This window comes from Ovis aries, chromosome 6, assembly GCF_016772045.2.
Source record: "Ovis aries strain OAR_USU_Benz2616 breed Rambouillet chromosome 6, ARS-UI_Ramb_v3.0, whole genome shotgun sequence".
Lineage (NCBI taxonomy): Eukaryota > Metazoa > Chordata > Mammalia > Artiodactyla > Bovidae > Ovis > Ovis aries.
The window spans coordinates 57,636,541-57,660,935 of record NC_056059.1 but is presented as its reverse complement, the minus strand read 5'-3'; the positions used below and the strand labels follow the sequence as shown (position 1 = coordinate 57,660,935).

Here is a 24,395-nt window from a genome sequence, read left to right as displayed (position 1 = left end):
TTTCTACCTTTTTTCCTTGCTAGTATCTTCCATATAATTATTAATCAACTCTCAAATGACAGTATTCCTGGAGTTGACTTTGTTCAGTCTTATGGCACAAATCCATAGTTCACTTGTGCTGGGTTGTAACAATGCAGTGTGGAGAATTACTTATTCATTTATAATTAAGAACTTGGTTCATGCTGTTTTAGAGAACACTGTTTTATTTCCTTTTCAGTTAAAGGGATAAGGGTCCTTTTCCCAACCCATTTAGTTTGGGAAATCTCTCTGTCTTTCACACACACACACACACACACACACACACACTGAATATTATAAATGACACAATGGCAGAAAAGGATAATGTGGACAGTGTTGGACTACATATCCTGAAGGATGAATTATGAAATCAGTACAACAACAACAAAAATAAGTACAAAAAACAAAGTAATACTTCAATAAAGACGTACTATTGACTCTTTTTATTTCTTCATATTTCTGTAAGTTGGTTTCATCTCTGTTTCTGTTTAGCATTTATAGGCAAACACAATCTGGAGAGACAAGAGAATGTTTTGTTTCTTAACCCAGTGTAGGTTGGCCTGCATGGGGTGTGTGTTTCAGTATACACAGGCATACATAGAATTTTAGTACGCCTGTGTATCCTGGATCTTCAAGACAGGAAAGTAAAACGGTACATAACTCTGTCACGTAGGTGAGACCGCTGTAAACCAACCAAACAAAACACCCTTTGAAAAAAAAAAGTAGAAAATTATTTTTCAGGTTTACAAGGGGCGTCATTTGTAATTTAAACATAGACACTGATGTGGGCCAGTTGTTAGAAGAACCTAAAAATATTGTATGTAGCTTTCTGAAGGAGAAGGAAGACCTAGGATCGAGCATTTTATCATTGTGTTCTTACTCACCCAGCAAAGTCCCAGTCAGGCTGCCCCATTTGCTCAGTGGAGATGTGAAGTTAAGTCAGTTTGCTGTGGCTTGGGAAAGACCCTGTGCCTGACACATGGAAGGATACTTGTGATGACCACATTCACCCTGTAGCTTGTTACTTGATAGAATATAAATGAAAAGTTAAAGAACAGGTTCCTGGAATAAGTAATACACGATATCCAGGGAGGATACCCACCCGTCACCCCAGAACCTTGTGTCCAACAGACCAATGCCCTCAGACTAGGGTGGTTCTCAAGCTCTGTTCTTTCTTGGTTTGTAAAATAAAGAGGTCCTGTGGTACTTAAATTTCCTTAGACCGAATTCTAGAAGAACCTGTAATGAGGGAAGGAATGCAATAGGATGGAGTGGGACAGGGTGGGACAAGGTGAGGGTGGATTGCAATTCCCCCATGTTCTTAAATATTCAGGCAGATTAACATGGGATATGATGCTTGCCTTTTATAATGCTTTACCTTTTCGTTTTCTTTTGCAGGTATGACTATATGTGAAGAGTTCTAAAAGACTAAGAACTTAAAACATGCGAAGTTGCCTAGGGAATTATTTTTTATCTTTTATACAATGTCTATGGTAGAGTCTACAGGCGAGTGGATGAAAGCTAAAAGGGAATATTGTTGCTATGCTGGATACAGAATTCAGTTTGCTTTGAAACAAATTTTGGTTTAAAAAATGTCTGATGAAAAATTTTATTCCCTATCCAAGGAGGAAAAGAGCTCATATTTTTAATGTTCCCAACCACTGTCCCTCCCAATCCCCCATCGGTGGCCTTGGCGTACACACTGCAGCTTCTCCAGGATGGCCACTGTGTACAGCGGAACTGTTTGTGTATGGTCTGAGCTAATGCTCAGAGTGTGTGGGTATGTGCACGCGCGGGTGTACACGTCTGTGCACCTGTGCTTCTGTTCCCCCAACCCTTGGATCTCATTTTGTTACTGGTTGTAAGACGATCCTCTTGCAGTTTAACCGTAATAGAAAATAAAAGATGGCATCTTCGCTGGTGAAGGCTCCTGGAAGATGTAGTCTAGCCCTGGGTACTTAATCCCCCCCAAGAGAGTATGGAGTTGGAGGGAACCAGATGCTAGACTTTGGATTCGGAGACCAGAAATCAGCACTGACCTGCTGCCAGCATGCCACTCCTAGGTCACTCATAAAATAGTGAGGTTTTTTTTTTTTTTTAACTCAAGCTAAGCAAATCTTATTTAGCCATTGGATAAGGGGGAAAATGGTTTCAAGTCACTCTAAAAAAGCCTTGTTTTGATAACCCAAGACCAAGACAAAACAATCTCCACTTCTGATGTAAGATGGGCCCGCACCTTCCTCTGCTGTGTTTTCCTTGGTGGTCTTCCTGTTCTCCATCTTGTAGCTAGTCCCTGTTTTTAAAGGATTCTTGAGGGTTACTTTCTCCTGTAGGCCTGGAATACGCCACTTAAAAAAAAAAAAGCTGTTTACAGAACACCTGGAAGAACCCAGAGGTGAAGGAAGTAGTATATTTACGGTAGGTCTGGGCCAAGAGGAAAGGGGTCCAGGCGCAGGAACTTCTCCAAGACCTGCCTCCGTGTCAGTATTGCTGTGGTGCCTCAGGGCACTTCCTTTATTGCAAAAAGAAAACACAGTTCTCATTTACTCCCAAAAGATAATTCTTATGAAAATGTACTTTAAAGTATTTACTGTAAATATACTCATTCCATTCTTTTTCTGGCACCAGACTAAAAATTTCTAACCTTTTAAGTGAATGGTAGGTTCAGTTTTATGTGAGTTTTTGCTGTCAACTAATTAAAAGGTGTATGAGTGCCTGCATATACTCAGTGGACCAGGAGAAGGCAATATGGAAATAAATTTCACTGTGCTCCAAAAAGTAGCAATACAAGAATTTTTTTTTGGGGGGGGTATGCATTAGCATAAATAATATACATGCAGTCTAGACCAGTAGTTTTATAAAAAGGAATCATTTTTTGTTTTAAAAATATCATGCCCTCAAAATGATGAGGGATAAAGTGTAAGATATTCTTCAGCTTTAATTATTTTTTAATTTTATTCAGGTCAGAGCACTTTTTTAAAATAGCAATACAACAGATAAGAAAATACTCAAAATATTTAAAATTGTATTTATACCAAGAGTACATATGTTTTAAATATTTTCTAATACTTGAGCAGTTGCTGTCTGACTGGCTTCCAAATATGCCAAGAGTTAAGCATTCAATATATGTGGTTTTACTGGTTTATATTATCTAATAAGAATCCTTAAGTGTCTCCAGTGCAACTGATGTTTACAGGCCTTTTGTGTTTTTCCTCCTTCTTTAGAAGGCTTGGGAAGCCGCAACAAAGTTACTGTATAAAACACTAATGATGGACTAACTTCTGATGTAATAAATGAGTTGGCTACCACCTCGATGTAAAAATTTGTAAAGGGAATTTTTCACCATTTTGAGTGTTAAGTGTATTTTTAACTGTCTGGTTTGTACTTCTACAACTTTTGTACTACCAAAGAAGAGTTAAAAATAAAAATGTTAAACACAGGGAGCTGTTTTCGAATGTCCAATTGTTGGTGACTTGGGTGCTGAAAAGTACAATTGTGGTTGGTGTAATTTATCAAGCTTAATGTCACAGTGACCGTTTCCTTATGTCTAAATTGTCAAGTGATCACTTGGCTGACTTTCCTCATTGGGTTCTTCCTCTTCCCATAGTGATATCACCCCTTGATTATTATTTTGTTTAAGTCTGAAGAGGTATGGAATGTATGGCATTTTGGATGTACGGAACAATTGCAGAAGCAGTACAAAGAGTTCTTGTATGCTCTTCACCCCACTTTCCCTTACAGTATCATCTTACATAACCATTGAACGATGATCAAAGCTAAGAAAGCAACATCAGTATAACACTATGGCTTAAGTCACAACGTCATTCCAGTCTCACCACTTACCCCATTAACATCCTGTTCTGTTCCAGATCGCCCCCCGCATTTAGCCGCTGGCTTCCTTAGTCTCTGGCTTGTGATTGTCCCTCGGTTTTTCCGGATCGTCCCATGTTAGTGCGTACTCACCAGTTGTCTTATAGAATGCCCCTCAACCTAAGTGTGCCAGCTGTTTCTCCTGATTAGGCTGAGGGTTTGCATTATAGAAATGATGCCCTTCCTCTTGCTCCATATTGGGGGGCTGTTGGGGGAGAATGTGAGGTTCGTATGTATCACTAGGGATGTCAGCCTCCACTATTTGGCCCAAGTGGTGGCCACCAGCTTTCATTTCTATGAAGTCACTAGTTTTCCCTTCGTAATGAATAAGTTTTTGAGGGAAGAGACTTTGAGATTGGGGCTTCCCAGGTGGCACAGGGTTAAAGAAACTGCCTGCCAGTGTAGGAGATACGAGATGTGGGTTTGATCCCTGGATCAGGAAGATCCCCTGGAGGGGAAATGGCAATCCACTCCAATATTCTTTCCTGAAAAATTCCATGGACAGAAGACCCTGGTGAACTACAGTCCATGGGAGTTTCAAAAAGACTCAACTGATCGTGTATGCACGCACACACACACTTTGAGATTAGGCACATCCTATTTCTGCTTAAACTTTCACCCTTTAATTTTTACCATGTCTTTCTTTATTAGGGCTCCTATAAAAAACAAAGGTGGTGGCCTAAAACAGCAAAAATTTATTCTTTCACAGCTGAGGAAGCAACAGCCTGACTGTCCCACGCCCCGCCTTGCCTCTTGGTGCTTACTGGCAGTCACTGGCATTTCCTGCTGTGTAGCCGCTTTGCTCCAGTGTCTGCCCCTGTCTTCACATGGACATCTTCTCTGTGCGTGGGCCTCTGTTCACGCATCTTCTCATGGGGGCACCAGTCATTATATGGATATAGAACCCTTAGTAATCTAGGATAACTGCATTTTGATTACATTCGCAAAGACCCCGATTCCAAATATGATCAATCATCTCCACAGGAACCTGGAGTTAGAACTTCAACCTATCTCTTTAGGGGACCCAGTTCAACCCCCTGCACCATCTATTGGTGGGTCTTGCCTGCAGCTGTTTTTACTGTGGAGGGACTCTTTCAGGTCGGTGGCTGTGACCTTTTGATATGGCTCCTTCTCTTTATTTCGTCTTCACTTTCTCTCTTTATCCCTTTTGCCCTCTCTACCTTTCTGGATACCATAAGATGCTCCAGGCTCATCCTCTCATCTTGTGCTTTTTTCATCTCAGCCTTGGAATCCACCACAAATTGAGGAGCTCTGGCTCCCTTTATTGGAGAATGGTGTTTAGAAGTAGAGACCAGGGCACTAGGTGTGCTCATTGATGCTGGGGTGTTACTGCTTCCAGGCATGCATACACACACACACACACCTCTTTATGTAACTTTTTATGTTTTCCTTTGGCCGTACCATGTGGCATGTAGGATCTCAGTTCCTCAAGCAGGGATCAAATGTGTGCCTTTTACAGTGGAGTGCCAGGGAAGTCCCTATGTAACTATCTTTATTTTTAAAAAATTTAATTAATTTATTTATTTTGACTGTGCTGGGCTCTTCTCTAGTTGCAGCAAACGGAGACCACTTTCTCATCATGGTGCACAGGCTTCTCATCGCGGTGGCTTCTCTTGCGGCAGAGCACAGGGTCTAGGGCTCACAGGCTTGAGCACTCGTGGTTAGCAGGCTCTGGAGCACAGGTTCAATAGTTGTGGCACACAGACTTAGTTGCTCAAAGGCAAGTGGGATCTTCCCGGACCAAGGGTAACCCATGTGGCCTGCATTGGCAGGTGGATTCATACCACTGAGCCACCAAGGAAACCCTCTGTATAACTATCTTCAGAACAAAATAACTGCTGCCTCTGACCCCAGTCTAGCTCCATAGGCTTCCCTCTAAACTTCCCACTTTCCCGCTTTGTAATTTTTCTCCAACAATAAAGAAACCTGGCTCTTATGATCCATGATCTTTTTATATGTGTATCAACTCTAGCATATGTATAAAGTAGTTTGAATATAGACCCCTAAAGAAAGATTTCCAATGACAGCGTAGTGCCATGTACTATTCTTCTAGTTTTGAGCCTTAGAAAATCCAGCCAGAAGCCCGTTAGCCAAAATTACTTAGGTCAGCACCTTCGTTCCCCACCCCTTGGGCGTGGTTATGTGATTCAGTTTTAACAGTCATTTGTCATCGTCTGCATTCCATCCAGGTTAAGTTTCTTAAAATGTATGTACAGCAAACTTCACTCTTCGGTGCCTCATTGGGTTCTGATTTTGAACTTTCATGTGTGTCTGTGTGTTTTACTTGAAAACGAGATGATCAGTAACAGCTTATGCTAAGGAAGTGGAAAAGCTGATTTTATAATTTTCAGCTCATGAAAACCAGGAAACCTAGAATGTACGCATGAGGGCAGATGTTAGAACTCCCCCCGCCAGTCTCTTATTTTGGAAAGGGGTCATTTGAGGTTACAGGTTTTGTTCTTAATCAACAATTTGATATCCTCTCTAGGATCTTCCCTAGGATTCAGCTCTCTCTGGACACACAGGTAGGTCCTGGTGAAAGTGCCAGGGAGACTGAGGGTCCTTGGCCCTGTATGCTTCTGCCCTTCTTCCTCAAAATCAGATACCGAGGCTTCCTCCACCCTGATCTGACACAGTGGAAGCATGGAGAAACTCTTCCTTCCCTCCCAGCCACGACAGCAGGATGGTGATGCTTTGGAAGTGGGGTTCTGCCAATAAAGGGTTTGGCTGTGGTCAAAGGAGACTCCGATTTGCTTGCAAGATCCTTGCCAGATCTTAAATCCTCTGACCCTTTTGTCTGTGGGGCAGCTTCTGTCCAGGGCTTCCTTCCTTCATGCCTCATCTTCCCAGGACCATTCTTCAGGTCTGTTCTCAGATCTCTGGAGGTCCCTCATGGTAGATCCAAACGTCTGAAAGGACACCTGGGACTCTGTCCGGGCATTCTGTAACCTCCCAGCTGGTGTCGCTGCCCACAGGATTCAGCCCCTGTCCTGACGGTTGTCGTCCGCCTCCCGCAGAGCTGACATTCGCGCCCTCTGCCGGCCGAACGCGAGAACTGCAGGCGGCACAGCTTCTTGGCTCTGTTGATGGTGGGGATCTCTCAGGGCCTGGAGCTCAGAAAGTATATAGGCATGATTTCATGATGATTTACTGAATGAATAAACAAAAATCTACTTTTAAAAGATGAAAGATTATCTAACTATTTTATGGGAGTGAAAATTTGGATTTTTCTTTACTCATTTTCTGACCCTGCCAGCTGGTCTCTCTCGTCTTTCTCACAGGAAACCCAGTTTCTTACCTAGGAACTTGCTTTCCTGAATGCGTGACCTTGGATGCTAGTAGGAATCATTGAGTTCCACTTTGAAGGGAACCTGATTCCCTGAATACTGCCCTGGAAGTGGTATGAGTATTGAAGCAGTGTGATCTCAGAGAAGTAGCTCAGTCTTTGCTACTGGCTTTGAATCCTTGCTCTGACGCTCACAATGGTATAGTGCTGACAAACTGTCTTATCTCTGAGAAGCAGTTTCCTTATCTGTAAAATGATCTCACAGGATTTTTAAGGACTAGAAATATGCATGCAGAGTTATGGGGCCTGCCATGATCTCCATATTCACTCTGATGATGAGCGTTGTGACTGTCAACAGCCAGGCTTGGTAGGGTCTGTGTGTTTCTGTCCCACCACAGCTGGTCAAGGTGGCCTGGGAAGAGTCTCAGCACACAGAATTTTCTCCAAGTGTGGAGCTGAGCCAGGAAATTTCTTGCTCTGAGTCTGAACCACAGTTAAAGAGTTCAAAACCCTCATGGAAGAGGCATTGAATAGAGGACAGTCCATATTTGGAGGAGGCAGAGCACAGGAGTAGAAAAAAAGATCTGAGGGGACTTCCCTGGTCATCCTGCGTGGACTCTGCTTCCACTGCAGGAGGCCTGGGTTCGATCCCTGGTCAGGGAACTAGAGCCCATATCTTGCAACTAAAAAAAAAAAAAAACAAACCAAAACCCACATGCTGCATCTAAAACTTGGCACAGCCAAAAGAAATAAAACAAATGTTTAAAAGAAAAAGATATAGAGATCTGAAGATGAGGAGGTAGTGTGTGTAAGGGGCAGCTGAAACTCCTTCAGCCCAGTGCCTCTACTGACTGTGAATGATGCCACCGCTCCTGGAGAACACTTCTCCCTCTTAGAACACAGCCAGGTGGCCCACTCTCTGACCACAGCTCGACGTGACTGAGGTGGGCACATGACCATCTGTGACCTGGCCCAATGGGGTCTCTTCCTGGGATATTTAACAACTGGAGCTGCAGAAAGTGGTTCATTTCTCTGGTGGCTAAGGCTGGTGGAGGCCATGCTTCCTGACGTGCTGAGGAAGCCTGTCTGAAGAAAGGAAGGGAAGATGCCGAGGGAAAAGAGGCAGTCCTGGGTTGTCTCAAGGCCCAGATGCAGCTGGCCCAAACTCCGTCTGAGTTTTACGACCATTCCAAGAGCATTTCTCTCTGGTCTTACCTCATGTGTGTAGAGTTTCTATCACTTGCAACAACAACCACAAAACCCCACAGGCAATGCAATTATTTACAGAGAAGTAGATCCCTGAGGGGTATCAGCCACATGGCTGGTGGAGCCCAGGTCTCCAGTCTTCCAGCTGAGACCACCCAGCGCTGCTCTGGATTCAGTCAGGGGCCCTGGCCCTTGCAGCTTCGGCTCTGAAATGCTCGTGCAAACCCTCTCCCGACTTCACTGCCTTGGGATGACCGCCCTTCCCCCATCTTTCCTTGATCTGCTACGGGGCTTGTGACTGTAGCTCCCTCAAGAGCACGGCTTTGGCATTCAGGTGACTTTACTTCTGGCTTTAAGGCTTGCAGATCTCGATCTTCTGCCTAGAGACTGAAGATAACATGTATCTTTTTAGGGCGGCCATGAGGGTTCCACAAGCTTGGGCCAGTAGTGCTCTTAGCACTGACCTTCTCCGGTGGCTCGGTGGTAAAGAATCCTCCTGCAATGCAGGAAATACAGGAGACATGGGTTTGATCCCTGGGTCGACAAAATCCCCTGGAGGAGGAAATGGCAACCCACTCCAGTATTCTTGCCTGGAGAATCCCATAGACAGAGGAGCATAGTGTGCTATAGTCCATAGGGCTGCAAAGAGTCGGACACGGTTGAAGTGACTGAACATGCATGTATGTGCTTAGCAGGAGGCTGGATACATCCAGCACTTACTCAGTGAACTACACAATAGACTGCAGCAGGCCAGGCTTCCCTGTCTATCACCAGCTCCTGGAGCTTGCTCAAACTCAAGTCCATCAAGTCAGTGATGCCATCCAACCATCTCATCAGCTTCAGCATCAGTCCTTCCAATGACTATTCAGGACTGATTTCCTTTAGGGTTGACTGGTTTGATCTCCTTGCAGTCCAAGGGACTTTCAACAGTCTTCTCCAATACCACAGTTTAAAAGCATCAATTCTTTGGGGCTCAGCCTTCTTTATGGTCCAACTCTCACATCCATATATGACTACTGGAAAAACCATAGCTTTGACTAGACAGATCTTTGTCAGCAAAGTAATGTCTCTGCTTTTTAATATGCTATCTAGGTTTGCCATAGCTTTTCTTCCAAGGAGCAAGTGTCATTTCATGGCTGCAGTCACCATCTGCAGTGATTTTGGAGCCCAAGAAAGTAAAGTCTCTCACTGTTTCCATTGTTTCCCCATCTATTTGCCATGGAGTGATGGGACCAGATGCCATGATCTTTGTTGTTTGAATGTTGAGTTTTAAGTCAGTTTTTTCACTCTCTTTCACTTTCATCAGGAGGCTCTTTAGTTCCTCTTCACTTTCTGCCATAAGGGTGGTGTCATCTTCATATCTGAGGTTAATGATATTTCTCCCAGAAATCTTGATTCCAGCTTGTGCTTCATCCAGTCTGGCATTTCACATGATGTACTCTGCATGTAAGTTAAATAAGCAGGGTGACAATATGCAGCCTTGATGGACTCCTTTCCCAATTTGGAACCAGTCCATTGTTCCATGTCCTATTCTAACTGTTGCTTCCTGACCTGCATACAAGTTTCTCAGGAGGCAGGTGAGGTGGTCTGGTATTTCCATCTCTTTCAGAATTGTACAGTTTTTTGTGATCCACACAGTCAAAGGCTTTAGTGTAGTCAATGAAGCAGAAGTAGATGTTTTTCTGGAATTCTCTATTTTTTTTCTATGATGCAATGGATGTTGGCAATTTGATCTCTGTTCCCTCTGCCTTTTCTAAATCCAGCTTGAACATCTGGAACTTAGCATGGGGCTGGATACAGCCAGCACTTACTCAATGAGCTACCTCAGAGTTGCTAAATTAAGTTCCTCTTTAGTGAAAAAAAAATGATACAGTGATGAAAGCTTGACCATTTGAGTGTGGGTTCTTGATGTTTCTGCCACATTCATATTGCTTAATGTTGAAGATGGATCTAGGGTGGGGGTGGGGTTGGCGAGTAGGAGGAATTGGGTAACAGAAGGAACTTCTGGGATTCTTTCTGGCCCATGATTTTTCTGGAACCAGACCAAATACCTTCAGTGAGAGAATTATTTCATTACTCTGATGTTAAATGGACACAGGTCTATAAGACAAGGGGTGTGCTCTTTCCCTGCATGTTCAGGCTGTCATTTTGTTTTATCACTGTTAGGATAAGACATGAATGTAGGGCTTCTCTGGTGGGTCAGTGGTAAAGAATCCACCTGCCAGTGCCAGAGATGTGGGTTTGAACTCTGATCCAGGAAGATCCCACATGCCACAAAGGAACTAAGCCTGTGAGCCGCAACCCTGACCCTGTGCTCTGGAGTCTGTGAGCTGCAACTACTGAGCCCAGGGGCCATAACTCATGAAGCCCATGCACCCTAGAGCCTGCGTTCTGTAACAAGAGAAACCACTGCAACGAGAAGCCTGCACACCACAGCTGGAGACGAGCTCCTGCTCTCCGCAGCTAGAGAACAGCCTGTGCAGCATCGAAGACCTAGCACAGCCAGGAAAGAGAGAGAGATGAATGTGGCACAGCCTTAAAAAGAACTCTTTTCTTTTTATTTGCAAGTTAATCTGTCAAGAAATTGTAGAGAAAATACCAAAGAAAACAATCCCTCTGAAATAACTAACCAATCCTAGCTAACGAAAGATTTCTATCTTGCACTAAAAGTGGATTTTATTTAATATAGATGTATTTGCAGCAAGGGAGGATAAAAAAAAAATAGGTCAGTTTTAATGCCTCAAACAGCATGACTTAAAATTGGAACTAGGCATAAATTACTGTGTATTCTCCAATGGCTAAATGATGAAGATAAAATAAATGATAGTGATGAGAATAAAAATATATTAAGTTTGAAGTGCCTCCATGTGCATGCTTGCCTTGAGATGGTTGTTAGTAATGTCGGTAGAAAAGGATTTATCTAAGTCTAGAAACCGTTCAATATTATTAGAAGTGGTGCAGAAAGCTGCAGTAGTCACAGAAATAAAAATTTAGTTATGAAAAAAAGTGTGAGTGCTACTAAGACAAAAGTGGTCCAGTGTGAGATGATCACTGGATGATAAAATCACAGCTTACATTTGCTGTTTACCTGGGGCTGAGTGTGTACTAAGCACTTTTTACTCTCTGTCTTCTGTAAGTTGCATTACAGACCAAGGGGGGCATGGCCAACACTTCTATCCTACAGGTGACAAAACTGAGGAAAGGACTCTCAAGGTACTTTGTATTGGTCATTCATGTCATCACTAAAACATAAATATCATTAATAGTAGACAACATCAGAATTTTACAGATAAGGCCTTGACTAACTTTTCTATTCATTATTAAACTCTCCTTCAGAACCATTAAAAAAAAAAGGCACTTTCTTTACTAATTGACAGTATATGTAAGTTTACTTTTCTAAGAGAGGGCTTCCCTGGGAGCTCACACCGTGAAGAGTCTGCGTGCAGTGCAGGGTTCAATTCCTGGGTCGGGAAGATCTCCTGGAGAAGGAAATGTCTACCCACTCCAGTATTCTTGCCTGGAGAACCCCATGGTCAGAAAAGCCTGGCGAGCCCCAGTCCATGGGGTCACAAAGAGTTGGATGTGATTGAGCGACTAACACTTACTTTTCTAAAAGTGGATGTCCTCGCCTGCACCTCCTTGGTTTTGATTCAGCTCTTCTTTTAGCCTGATGGCAACAAGCTGTCTCCAAAGAGGTGGTACTATATATTCCTATAAAGGACCAGCTTGTGGTTCAGTCTGAGTTCAGTTGAGATTCTGCCACTGACTGTGTGACTCTGGATGAGTTAGATAGCTTTTTTGAGCCTCCATTTCTCCATCTGTGAAATGGGGATAACCATACCCACAACTCATAGGCTTATGGTAGACTTAAGCAAGATAATGCATATGCAGAACTTAAACTATGGTAACTGCTTAATAAATTTTTTTAAGTTAAGCTATATTTGCACCTGTAAGTGCTGGAGAGGATGTGGAGAAAAGGGAACCCTCTTGCACTGTTGGTGGGAATGTAAATTGATTCAGCCACCATGGAGGATAGTATGGAGAGTTCTTAAAAAAAAAATTAGGAATAAAACTACCATATGACCCAGCAATCCCACTATTGGGCATATACCCTATGAAAACCACAATTCTACGAAACACATGTACCCCAATGTTCATTGCAGCACTATTTACAATTGCCAGGACATGGAAGCAATCTAGATCTCCATGACAGATGAATGGATAAAGAAGTTGTCATGCATATATATAATGAAATATTACTCCTTCATAAAAAGGAAGGAATTTGAGTCAGTTCTAGTGAGGTAAATGAACCTAGAGCCTGTTATACCGAGTTAAGTAAGTCAAAAAGAAAAACAAATATCATGTGTTAACCCGAATATATGGAATCTAGAAAGATGGTACTGATGAATCTATTTTTTAGGGCAGCAATACAGATGCAGAAATAGAGAACAGACTTGTACACAGTGGAGGAAGGGGAGGGTGGATGAATTGAGAGAGTAGCTCCGAAACATATCCATTGCCATATGTAAAATAGAGAGCCAGTGGGAATTTGTTGTATGATGCGTGGAGCTCAACCCAGGGCTCTGTGACAACCTAGAGGGGTGGGATGCAGTGGGAGAGATGGGAGGAAAGTTTAAGAGGGAGGGGGCATATGCATACCTATGGCTGATTCACGCTGATGTATGGCAGAAACCAGCACAACATTGTAAAGCAGTTAGCCTCCAGTTAAAAATAAATTTAGAAAATCACCTGGTGGCTCAGTGGTAAAGAATCCTGCCATTGGAGGAGATGTGGGTTTGATCCCTGGGTCAGGAAGATCCCCTGGAGAAGGAAATGACAACTCACTTTAGTATTCTTGCCTAGGAGATCCTATGGGCAGAGGACCCTGGTGGGGTACAGTCCAAGGGGTCACAAAAGAATCAGACATGACTTAGTGACTAAACAACAACAAGAACAATAAATTTAAAAAAAAAAAACTTCAGAAAATTGAAAAGCAAAAAACCAAAAATCATAACTTGATGGCTCTCAGAAATTCTTACTGAATAAAATTTTTGTATCAATAATTGTATGATTTGGCAAATTATTTTGAAAGTATCTTTGCAGATACTTTTTTTGTTATAAAATTTTCACCTATAACTTTTAAATTAAATGCTGTAATAGTCTTTGGTTTGTCTCCTGCCCAATGATTGATGCCATGAAGATCTTGGAACATATGATCACATGGCTTCATAAATGGGCGATTAAAAACTTTTAATCCTGTTCTAGGGATCAGCATTTAAGACAGGGAGAGTACAGTAGTTAATGAGAAGAGACCAGCAACTCTCTTTGGCCTGTAAAAACTTCACTTGTTTATATAAGAACCAAGATTTATATGCGCCAGTCTTGCTGACTTTAGGACTATTGTGGAGAATTAAAAAGGGATAGAGTAGGACCTGGAAATGAAATTATTTTTGTGGGATTTTTTTTAAGGTTAGTAACTGATGCCAAGAGAAAACTTCATGGTTTTGTGTTTAAAATAGCAAGATCCTCACTCAACAAATACTCTAATCAGCTTGGTCAGTCATGTGAATTGGGAACGTGTAATTCTGATAAGGCATATGAGCAAAATTCTTTGTCTATCTTCTGGTCTCTGGGTCATATTTTACCCTTGCTTTGTATTAACTATTCCAAAATGGTTAAAAGCAGAAAATACAGAAGTCTTCCAACAAAACTAAGCTCAGAGTGGTATTGGGGTGTGCGTTCACATTTGATTGTATTCTGTTCTAAGTGGATGGTCACATGTATGTGTAGGCTATGTATCTTGTCAAAAATCTTAGTCCAGTTTTGTCTATTTAGAGTGTTTTTATACATAGTTCATTTGGGCTTCTAAATCAGGGGTTTTCAAAGTAGGTTTCACATAACCCAGGGGTGTGGGATGAATGGATTGATATTTGTTATCTTAATGTTGTTCTTGTGGTTCAGTTGCTAAGTCATGCCCAACTCATTGCAACCCCATGGACTGCAGCCTTCCAGGCTCCTCTGTCCTCCAATATCTCCCAGCTCTACAAAGTATATGACGCAGTTCAAGAGGACAGAACATTTATTTGTAAACATACTTCTATTAGGGGTAGGAGTGTGACTTTTTTTTATTGATAGCTGGTGCAAGATCAAAAAGATGAAGCAAGTCCTGCTATGGTCTCCGTGTGTCTCCAAGTGTGGCTGGAGAAATATCCGCATCCGCTGCAGATGCCGGGGCTTCACCCAAGACCTGCTGAATCCAAGTCTCTGAGAGCTGGGACCCAGAAACTTGCTTTCGTAAAACAAGCACACTCAAATTTGAGAATGTCTGCTTTCCACTGGACATGTAGTAGTGATCCCCATTTCACAGATGAGGAAACTGAGGCGCACAAAGGTTAAGAAACTTAAACCCAAGGTCATACAATGAGCAAGAGGCACAGGCTAATTCCACCCTAGGTTGATTAAAAAAGAAGTGGACGGGAGACACCGCCTGTACATTGTGAGCCACGCGGCAGAGCAGTTCTCCTGGGTTTCCTTACCCTGCTGCTCTCCACCCAGGTGCCCTTTCCCAATAAAATCTCTTGCTTTGTCAGCACATATGTCTCCTCGGACAATTCATTTCCAAGTGTTAGGCAAGAGCCCAGTTTCGGGCCCTGGAAGGGGTCCCTCTTCCTGCAACAAATGGCGACTCTGGCAGGGACTCTTCTTCACTGAGACTGACATCCTAACCACTCAGGGTACTCAGGGGCCAGCTTGCCTGCCAATGGACCAGACCCAGCGGCCGCAACTGGGACCCTTTTGTCCCTGGTCTCCTCCTGACATGGACAACTGGCCAGAGTGCCCCGACCGGAGAAACTACACTACGCCAGGATGAGAAGACGACGAGATCAGAGGTAGACAGCTTCCCCAAGATGCTGGACCTGATTCGTATGATGATTTATGTTTTCTTGACTTCTTAGACCTTTGCATATAAGTCAAATGCTTTTCTATCATAGGCCTGATCCTATGCTAGTTTTAAAAATCAATCCAATTGTTGGGTTTGTGGCCAATTACCTGTGTCTAGTTCTGGGCTACCTTGGTAAATTTCTCTACTACCAGACTCTAACTGGTTGGCCCTGAGAAAATTTACTTAAAAAAAAAAATTAGTCTATTATAAACAGTGCTGCGATGAACATTGGGGTGCATGTGTCTCTTTCAATTCTGGTTTCCTCGGTGTGTATGCCCAGAGGTGGGATTGCTGGGTCATAGGGTAGTTCTATTTGCAATTTTTAAGGAATCTCCACACTGTTCTCCATGGTGGCTGTACTGGTTTGCATTCCCACCAACAGTGTAGGAGGGTTCCCTTTCTCCACACCCTCTCCAGCACATTCTGACTGGTGTGAAGTGGTACCTCATTGTGGTTTTGATTTGCATTTCTCTGATAATGAGTGATGTTGAGCATCTTTTCATGTGTTTGTTAGCCATCCGTATGTCTTCTTTGGAGAAATGTCTATTTAGTTCTTTGGCCCATTTTTTGATTGGGTCGTTTATTTTCTGGAATTGAGCTGCATAAGTTGCTTGTATATTTTTGAGATTAGTTGTTGGTCAGTTGCTTCATTTGCTATTGTTTTCTCCCATTCGGAAGGCTGTCTTTTCACCTTGCTTGTATTTTCCTTTGTTGTGCAGAAGCTTTTAATTTTAATTAGGAGCCAATTATACAGAGTGAAGTAAGCCAGAAAGAAAAACACCAATACAGTATACTAACACATATATATGGAATTTAGGAAGATGGCAATGACGACCCTGTATGCAAGACAGGAAAAGACACAGATGTGTATAACGGACTTTTGGACTCAGAGGGAGAGGGAGAGGGTGGGATGATTTGGGAGAATGGGAATTCTAACATGTAAACTATCATGTAAGAATTGAATCGCCAGTCCACGTCTGACATAGGGTGCAGCATGCTTGGGGCTGGTGCATGGGGATGACCCAGAGAGTTGTTGTGGGGAAGGAGGTGGGGGGGGGTCATGTTTGGGAATGCATGTAAGAATTAAAGATTTTAAAATTAAAAAAAAAATAAAAAATAAAATATTCTTTATGATTAAAAAAAAAAAAAAAAAAAGAAGAAGTGGACGAGTGTGAGTGCCCAGCCTGTGCTGTGTGGTCAGAACCTTTGAACACCTGGAGGTTATCACCCAAGGCTGAAGGGGTCAACCCATTTGTGCTTTTTCTAACATGAGCCAAGAGAAAAGTGACATCAGAGTCTCGAGTCACAAACATATATCCTTTCTTTTCTTGCCCCTCCAGGATTTGAAAGATTGAATTCAAGATGACTGAAAAGTGTGGCCAGCCAAGTTTCCTACTGCTTGGCCCCAAACATTGGTTTTCTTAAGGTTTTTGTTGCAATCTGGGTGTAAGTTCCTCAGGGTAACCTGCTCTCGGGATGGAGACCAAACTTCCACTGGATACTCAGTTCTGCTCCACGCCCATCTTCCCAATGACCACCAAGCAGCCTCCTTATTCAAATGGAGAAGGGCCATCTGAGTGAGGAAGTGAAAATGTTCGGCGCTCAGTCGTGTCTGACTCTTTGTGATCCCATGGACTATAGCCTCTGCCAGGCTATTCCATCCATGGGATTCTCCAGGCAAGAATACTGGAGTGGGGAGCTATGCCCTCCTCCAGGAGATCTTCCCAACCCAGGGATTGAACCCAGGTCTCCTGCATTGCAGGCGGATTCTTTACCATCTGAGCCACCAGGGAAGACCCTGAGTGAAGAGGGTGAATAATAAACATAATTTTTTTTCATCATATTCAGAGAGACAGTGCTTCCACAGCCCTGCATTCATACCTTGATCAAGCATATCCCAAGCAAATAATTAGCATTCAGAATCTTAATCAGCTGCATGATGTCTCTTCCACTATATGTGAAGAGCTTTTAGTCTTTTATTCAACAAATAATGTCCTGAGTACTCACTTTGTGCCCACACTATCCTAGATCTAGGCAAAAGGAATTTACTATAGTCACTTTAGTTGGGAAAAAATGCTAATAGTCAATGCCAAGCAACTAGCTTGAACGTGTTGATAAGAATCATTCATAATGGGCATATTTAATAGATTTGCCTAAAATGTTGTTTCTTAGAGTGCTTGAGGGTATTTCAAAAGTTAGCCTGTTACATGTCTACTGTAAACTAACCCATTGGGGGAACTTACAAGCTTAGTAAACAAATGAATGAGTAATTTATCTCCATAAATTAACAGAGTGTCTACCATCAAAAATAAATGCCAGCTTGTCTCTTTAATCATCACCAACTCTAAAATAGCAGGTTTTTAAATGGATGAGGTTTAATCTGGGGGGAAAAAAAAAACAAAAACCAGAAAGCAAGAATTCCCACATTTTCATCATATAGACTCATTGGACAAATAGGAGTCCCATTGGTGAATAAAGTTCAAGTTCAAGGCCAGGGGCCACATTCCTATGTCTGCACACAGATGACAAAACTAAGGAAATCAGATCTATACTCACGTACTTGCATTTGGTGCCTCCTTCATTCTTCCTAAGGCCTCCCATTGGGAGATACTGATGAAGAGTTAAGATGAGACGGGGTAAGGGAGAGGGCAGGCAAGATAGGAACAGGGAATTGAGCAGGACAAACTACTCTATAAAAGAAGCTACAAGGACATAGTGAAGAACACAGGGAATATGGCCAATCTTTTATAATAGTCATAACTATGAATGGAGTATAACCTTTAAGTTTTCTAAATAACTTTGTACATCTGAAACATACATTATTGTATATCAAATATACTTCAGTTTAAAAAAGCCTGACTTTCCTGTGGTCCAGTGGTTAAGACTCTGCACTTCCATTGCAGGGGGCCCAGGATCCATCCTTGGTTGAGGAACTAAGATCCCACAAACATGTGATGTAGCCAAAATAAAGAAAAAGAGATACTCTTGCCCTTAGGGTCAGGGCAGAGGAAGAGCTAAAGAGGAAAATGGTGAGTGGCTAACAGTTACTGAGTGTGGACAAATGGGTGTGTGCTAAGGAACTCAAATTCTCTTCATTCCTTTCCAAGTCTGGCTTGACAACTATGACAGTCTGTCTTGGAAACTGGGGGAAAACATCTAAATTCACATTTATATGATAGTTAAACTTCCCCCAGTAAAAAGTGAAATGTAACTTCTCAGCTCAAGAAAACTGCATGTAATATAGAAATAACCTTATATCAAAATCAAGATTTAACATGGTAGGTACCCACGTGATGCAGTTTCCTAGGATCCTGGGGACTGTGATGTCCACTTCTACTCACAGCCAGTGCCTGACATTCAGCGTGCGTCGGTGCTGCCATGCTATCGAGAACGTTTGAAAAGAATCAGTATCATCAGCATCGCTTTTGATAAGGGGCGCCACCAGGCTGCAGAAAGATGTTACACAGAGCAGGAGTCTCAGCTGCTAGACAAGCTGGGGGTTGAAGCTAAAATCTGTGGTTTCTTCTCAACCTAAAGACTCTGTCTTTTCCTCTGACATCCTTTGGTGGAGCCTGGATGTTGGGGTAGAGGTAAAGGGGCCCAGCCTGCTTTTAAAAAAGCACTTGAAATTCTTGGTCATCTGTTAACCTTTTTGAAGCAGTTGTTCACATAAAAAGAATCTTAAAAACTTTAGTTATTAATCATGATGAACTCTGCCGCAGTCCTAAAATGTGAAATTAGGTCCACATGTAAATGTAAACACAGAAGTGTGTTTCTGTGCCCAGAAAAAAAGACTTATTTGCAGAAATACCTCATCTTACCTTTTCCTTGTCAGATTTTTCTTTTTCATCCTTCTGTTTTGGAGATAACAGTGGGAAGTTGGTATGCAGCTGTCCAGTTCTCCTTTCCCCTTGGACCAAAGGTTTGGACCTTTTCTGTGTCACACTGAATGAAAACAGTTATCTTTCAATCTCTTGCAAAGCGGCTTTTTGTGTTTTGAGGACCAGGCTTTAGTGTTTTGAGGATCTGATGTGGCAGATTGTAAACAGACATTCTCAAAACTCAATGTCCATTCTCTCCCTTCTCAGTAACTGAATCCTGAACTTATTTGGGAAAGCCATGCTCATAGCTAGAAAGGTAAGTTTTCCAGCCTCTCTGGCAGTTGAATGTGTCCAAGTAACCAGATGTTGGTCAGTGAGGTAAAAGTGGAAGGCTGAATTACACCTCTAGAAGGTCCTTACTAGAGCGGGAGTGAGATCTTCTGACTTGTTATTCTTTTTTCATGGAAAGCAAATGTAATGACTGGAACCCCGCAGTCACTGTGGACCAGGAAGTTACCTTGAGAAGGAAGCCAAATGATAGAAGGAACAGAAGTCACTGATACCATGGAGTCCTCTGCCAGGCTGGATTTCTATCTCCAGACTTCTTTTACATAAAAGATAAGTAAATCTCTGTTTTTATAAGACACTTTATCCTATAAAGCTGGACCTAATCACAACAGATACACTTGGGAAATTGTTGAAGGAACCACTTTGAAACATTAAGCTTTTGGTGTACTAAATAGCAAACACATCTACAATCCAATTAGCAATGCCAAACAGTTTAGTCTTTAAAAGCTCGGAGTGACATTGTATATAGACATGGCTTGTTATCAAGCAAATCCAGGGAAATGTGTCTGTTAGGCTCAGAAATTGTGTTTTATGTTAAATAATAACCAAATGGAGCAATGACATTATGACAATCTCTATAAATATCTATTATTATTGTTGTCACTTAACCGATGGGCAAATAGAAAGGATATATTACTTGTCCCAGGTTACATGGCAAAGCTGGAAATCCAACCAAAGTGAGTCAGATTTCAGAGTTTGTGTTATGAAACACTATAATAAGGAATCCTGCATATTTATATTTTTCTAGATAGTCTTGACCATCCCCTAAATTCTCCATTGAGCCATGTCAGAATGACTGAAACCCAGGAAGGGCTATTCATCCTTAAAGTAAGAGCTGAATAGGTAGTCACGGCATCAAGAGTTCGACCTACAGGGACAGAGTTAAAGTCATTCTTGGCAAATCAATCTAGTCTCCTCTTCAGCTGTAATTTAATAGTCTAGCTCTTTAAATTGAGAGAAACATCAAGGGTCACTAACAGTCTGGGAAAATCAGAAGCACTATTGAGTTAAGACACTCAGACACATATGTTGTTATCGTTTAATCACAATCAGACATTACATGGCACAAAACACTCCATCTCTCTCTTTGCTGTTCCAAATCTCACAAACTTAAAAACCTGAATTTTAAACAAAGAAGTCTTTTGACCAAACTCCCCAATCCCAAAGGAGATGAAAAAGTAATAATGTAAAAAAGTTAAGGTCAAGGTGGCCTGATATCACAGCTAATGACTAACGATTTGTTTACAGGTGGCTCCTGCTCTACCCTGAAAGCTGCCAAGCTCCACTCTCTGTCCAACAAGTGGTTAGTGATTGGTTCCCTGGGTGACTGTCCCTGAAGGTAAGCCATGCTCTGGGGGGTACATTAGGCACTTTAAATGGGGGTAGTTACCTTTCCCTGACTGGGTATAATGTTTGGCTCTTAAAAGCAAGGTAAGGAATTTCACACTCCAACAGAATGTCCTGTGAATCTCTTTCCCTCGGATTCTCACTGGGATTCCAGGGCGTTCTCACAAACACCTGCACCACACGTTGCGCGGGAGTTGTGCGGGTTGGCCAGCAGGGTGTTTAAGGTCTGCATGTTCTGTGGATGCCAGCACCGTGGTCCACTCTGACTTACAGTCTCTTCAGCCCATCTAGACGGTGGTACTCTTCGTAGTGAACAAGCAGCATGGCACTGAAGCTCACATCCATCAGAACTGGCACTGGGTGTCAACCTCCTGTAAGGCTGCAGCCGTATATGCTGCATTTATCAGCTCTGGGTTTTAGGAGCAAACCTAGCCCCGAGCGACCAGATCGTCACTAGCTTATTTGCCTGGAGAATCCCCTCCCCTACTCGGCCTCATCTACATCTTCTCCCGCAGTAGCTGCTTCTAAGGCCGCGAGGGCTTCGGCCACCTCCGCATCCTCATCCGCCGTCTCCCAGCTCCGGTCTCCGGGGGAGCCAGGGGCCTCCTCCCACCCGTTTCTGGAATCGACCACAGGCACGTCCTGAGCAGGATCGTCTTTGTCAAAGTAGACACTTGGGATTTCAGTTGTCACGGCCTCGTTTAATGAATCCCAGCTTCTCTTTGCAGAGAAGGGCATATTCAAACCACACTCCCCTGCCGGCGGGTGAGCACCCTCCTGGGGCTCCTTCTCAGAGTGGATCTTGAAAAGATGGTCCTTCTCTTGGTGATCAACGTGATCAGCGTTGTCTTCAGCTGAGCCGCAAAGCGGAGGGTAGTCCGGGGTGGGTGTCTGGAGGACATGGGCTGGGACTTCCCAGGCGGCAAGCCCGGCCGTGGATGGCGCGCCAGAGCCCGCGTTCCCGATGACCTGCGTCTCTCCCGAGGCCAGCTGCATGCAGTCCAGCTCTCTGGCACTCCCTCCTTCAAGGAAGGGCTGAGTCGGGTGACCTTTGTTTGCAGCACTGGCCCAGGAGTCTCTGGCTCCCTGAGGGGGCCCCGGCTCACCACTGAGCTGCAGAACAGCAGCGGGGCCGACGCCATTGACGGCCCCGCTAGTCTTCTCGGCCCAGGGTCCCTCCACAGCATCCCCCAAGAGGCGTGGTCCTCGGGGCGGCCCGCAGGGCTCCTGTGGAGAGGCTGTTCCGCTCCCGCTTGCAGTCCTCTTGCAGCCCTCACTAGGAGGGTCACCCTTGTGCACCAGGATTTCGCTGCTCTGTTTGTCTTTCAATTTAAGAGTGTCCTCTTCATCTAACTTGCAGCTGTTCACTTCGTTAACGTAACCAGGGGAGGGCACGTGAACTGGATCGAAGAGATAGCTAGGGTGAGAAGAAGGAAGATCAGTCAAGTATTAACTTTATTAATTACGAACTTTCATTATTAATATTTCTACTACAGGCTCTGCTGCTGGTCTATGGTTCCTGTTAACTTAATTTCCATGATTACTCTTTTAAGCCTATATGTGTACCTAATTAAATAGATATTGGACATGAATCTGAGCAAACTCTAGAAGATAGTGAAGGACAGGGAAGCCTGGCGTCCTGCAGTCCATGGGGTCGCAAAGAGTCTCACAGGACTCAGTGACTAAACAGTAACAATTAAATAGATACAGTTGGTATAAAAGTGGTCTACCAACTGGAAACAGATCTTAAGAAGGAGTTTAAAAAAAGGGCAGGAAGAAGGTAAAGAACAAAGTGGGTCATGAAATTTAAATACAAACGAAAACAAATAAGACAAATGTTCAACAATAGGAAATAAGTGGTTAAGAACTGACGGCACAACACCTTAATGGAATATTATGTAGTCACTAACATTACTGGGATGATTTATTTTCAGTGATGCCATTTCAGGCATAACAACTGTGAACTCTGGACTAGCATCAAAGTTATTCACAATAAATACTTTTGAATGGCACCTAACATTAAATTGTACCTACAGTGGAAAAAATGACATTATGTATAAAGGCATGTGTATATATATATATATATATATATACACATATATATATACATAGATACAGATATGGAATAGAGCTAACATAATAAAGATAGTTTTGTTACAGAAGCAAAATGATCAGCTAATTTCCCCCCTTTATTTTATATAGAATTATATTCATGTTGCCCAAATTTTTATGAAATAGAATCTGGACAAAATTAAAAGCACATACATGACTGGGGTGATTTATTTTCAGTGATACCATTTCAGGCATCTTCTAAAACCCAAGCTTTTCTTTGCACTGAAACTCTCTGGAGAAATGTAAATTCAACCCAAACCAAATTCAGCCTCAGAGAATGACAGTGTTCCCAACATGCTCGGAGAACTGCACAAAAAATTTTTAAAAATCCAGCCCCTGTGTTCTTTTAAATAATATTCATGTGGTTCCAAACTCTTAACTTCCTGGCAGTGCTAGTCATGCCCCAAGCTGGAAAATGGCAATGAATCCATGCAGGATGTTTAAAAGTGCCTTCATGGTAATCACAAATTTCCCATTTTTTCAACTTTACCTTTGTATCATTTTACAGCACCTGCACCCCATCTGGATTGCTTTTTGTTATCATCTGGGAAAAAAGAGAGAAGAGTGAATGGCATTGTATTTTTTTTTTTAGTAAAGATTGTTGGTTTCATTGTAGGAAGACATTGGTTTCTTTGCAGTCAGAATGAAGGAGCTGCACACTTTAATTCTATATAAATGACTGAATATATAAAGTATCAAATATAACCAGCAGTGTAACAAGAAAATAAATTGACAGAAATAATCATTCAACTACTAGCAATAATTAAGACTACCATTTGAAAGATCTATAAGCAAAGAATGAGAAAATCCTGTCATAAGGTTTTGTCACACAACTGTATTCCATCCTAATTCATTACTATTACAGCTTCTCCTTCTTCAGTATTAGAGAACACATATCATAGCCTGTCAATTCACTGTGTTCATTATGTGACCATCACAGGTCAAAAATGTCTTAGATGCCAACACCTACAATAAGCTGCTTTAGTAAGACAAAAATTTTCAATGTTTATTTCATTCACCACTTTGGGATTTTCCTTTTGTATTTTGAGATGAATCAAGCTATTCCTCTTTCCTTTTTCTTCAGGAGGAATGGACAAACTGTAAGGTAGCCAAGTACTCAAAGCACACCAAGGAAAGGCCATCATCAAAGACACTCTGAAACTGTGAGCCCGGGAAACCAGGTACTGCTCTCAGGGCCGAGAGCTGTTTAAGATATAAGGGAAGCTGAACCTTCACAGAGGCTTCCCAGGTGGCTCAGTGGTAAAGAATCCGTCTGTCCATGCAGGAGACGGCAGTCCCAGCCCTGGGTCAGGAAGATCTGCTTTTGGACAAAATGGCAACCCCCTCTAGTATTCTGGCCTGGAGAATCCCATAGACAGAGGAGCCTGGCAGGCTATAGGGTTGCAGAGTCAACACGACTGAG

General features: G+C 42.6%; 2 protein-coding genes across 7 annotated transcripts in view; one reads left to right on the top strand and one right to left on the bottom strand.

Annotated features, from left to right (window-relative positions):
- Positions 1–3,457, top strand: part of RELL1 (RELT like 1) — a 76,170-nt gene extending 72,713 nt beyond the window's left edge. The window contains exon 7 of the mRNA XM_004009762.6: positions 1,417–3,457. The gene's annotated coding sequence lies outside the window, so the exon portion shown is untranslated. The remainder of the gene's footprint in view (positions 1–1,416) is intronic.
- C6H4orf19 (chromosome 6 C4orf19 homolog) overlaps positions 2,825–24,395 on the bottom strand; it is a 95,016-nt gene continuing 73,445 nt past the window's right edge. For all 6 annotated transcript variants that reach the window (XM_060417580.1, XM_060417578.1, XM_060417583.1 and 3 more), the window contains 2 exons: positions 23,463–23,516; positions 2,825–22,277 (listed from right to left, as the gene is read on the bottom strand). In XM_060417580.1, the coding sequence (XP_060273563.1) occupies positions 21,344–22,277; positions 23,463–23,494 (966 nt within the window). In that variant the 5' untranslated portion in view covers positions 23,495–23,516 and the 3' untranslated portion in view covers positions 2,825–21,343. The remainder of the gene's footprint in view (positions 22,278–23,462; positions 23,517–24,395) is intronic.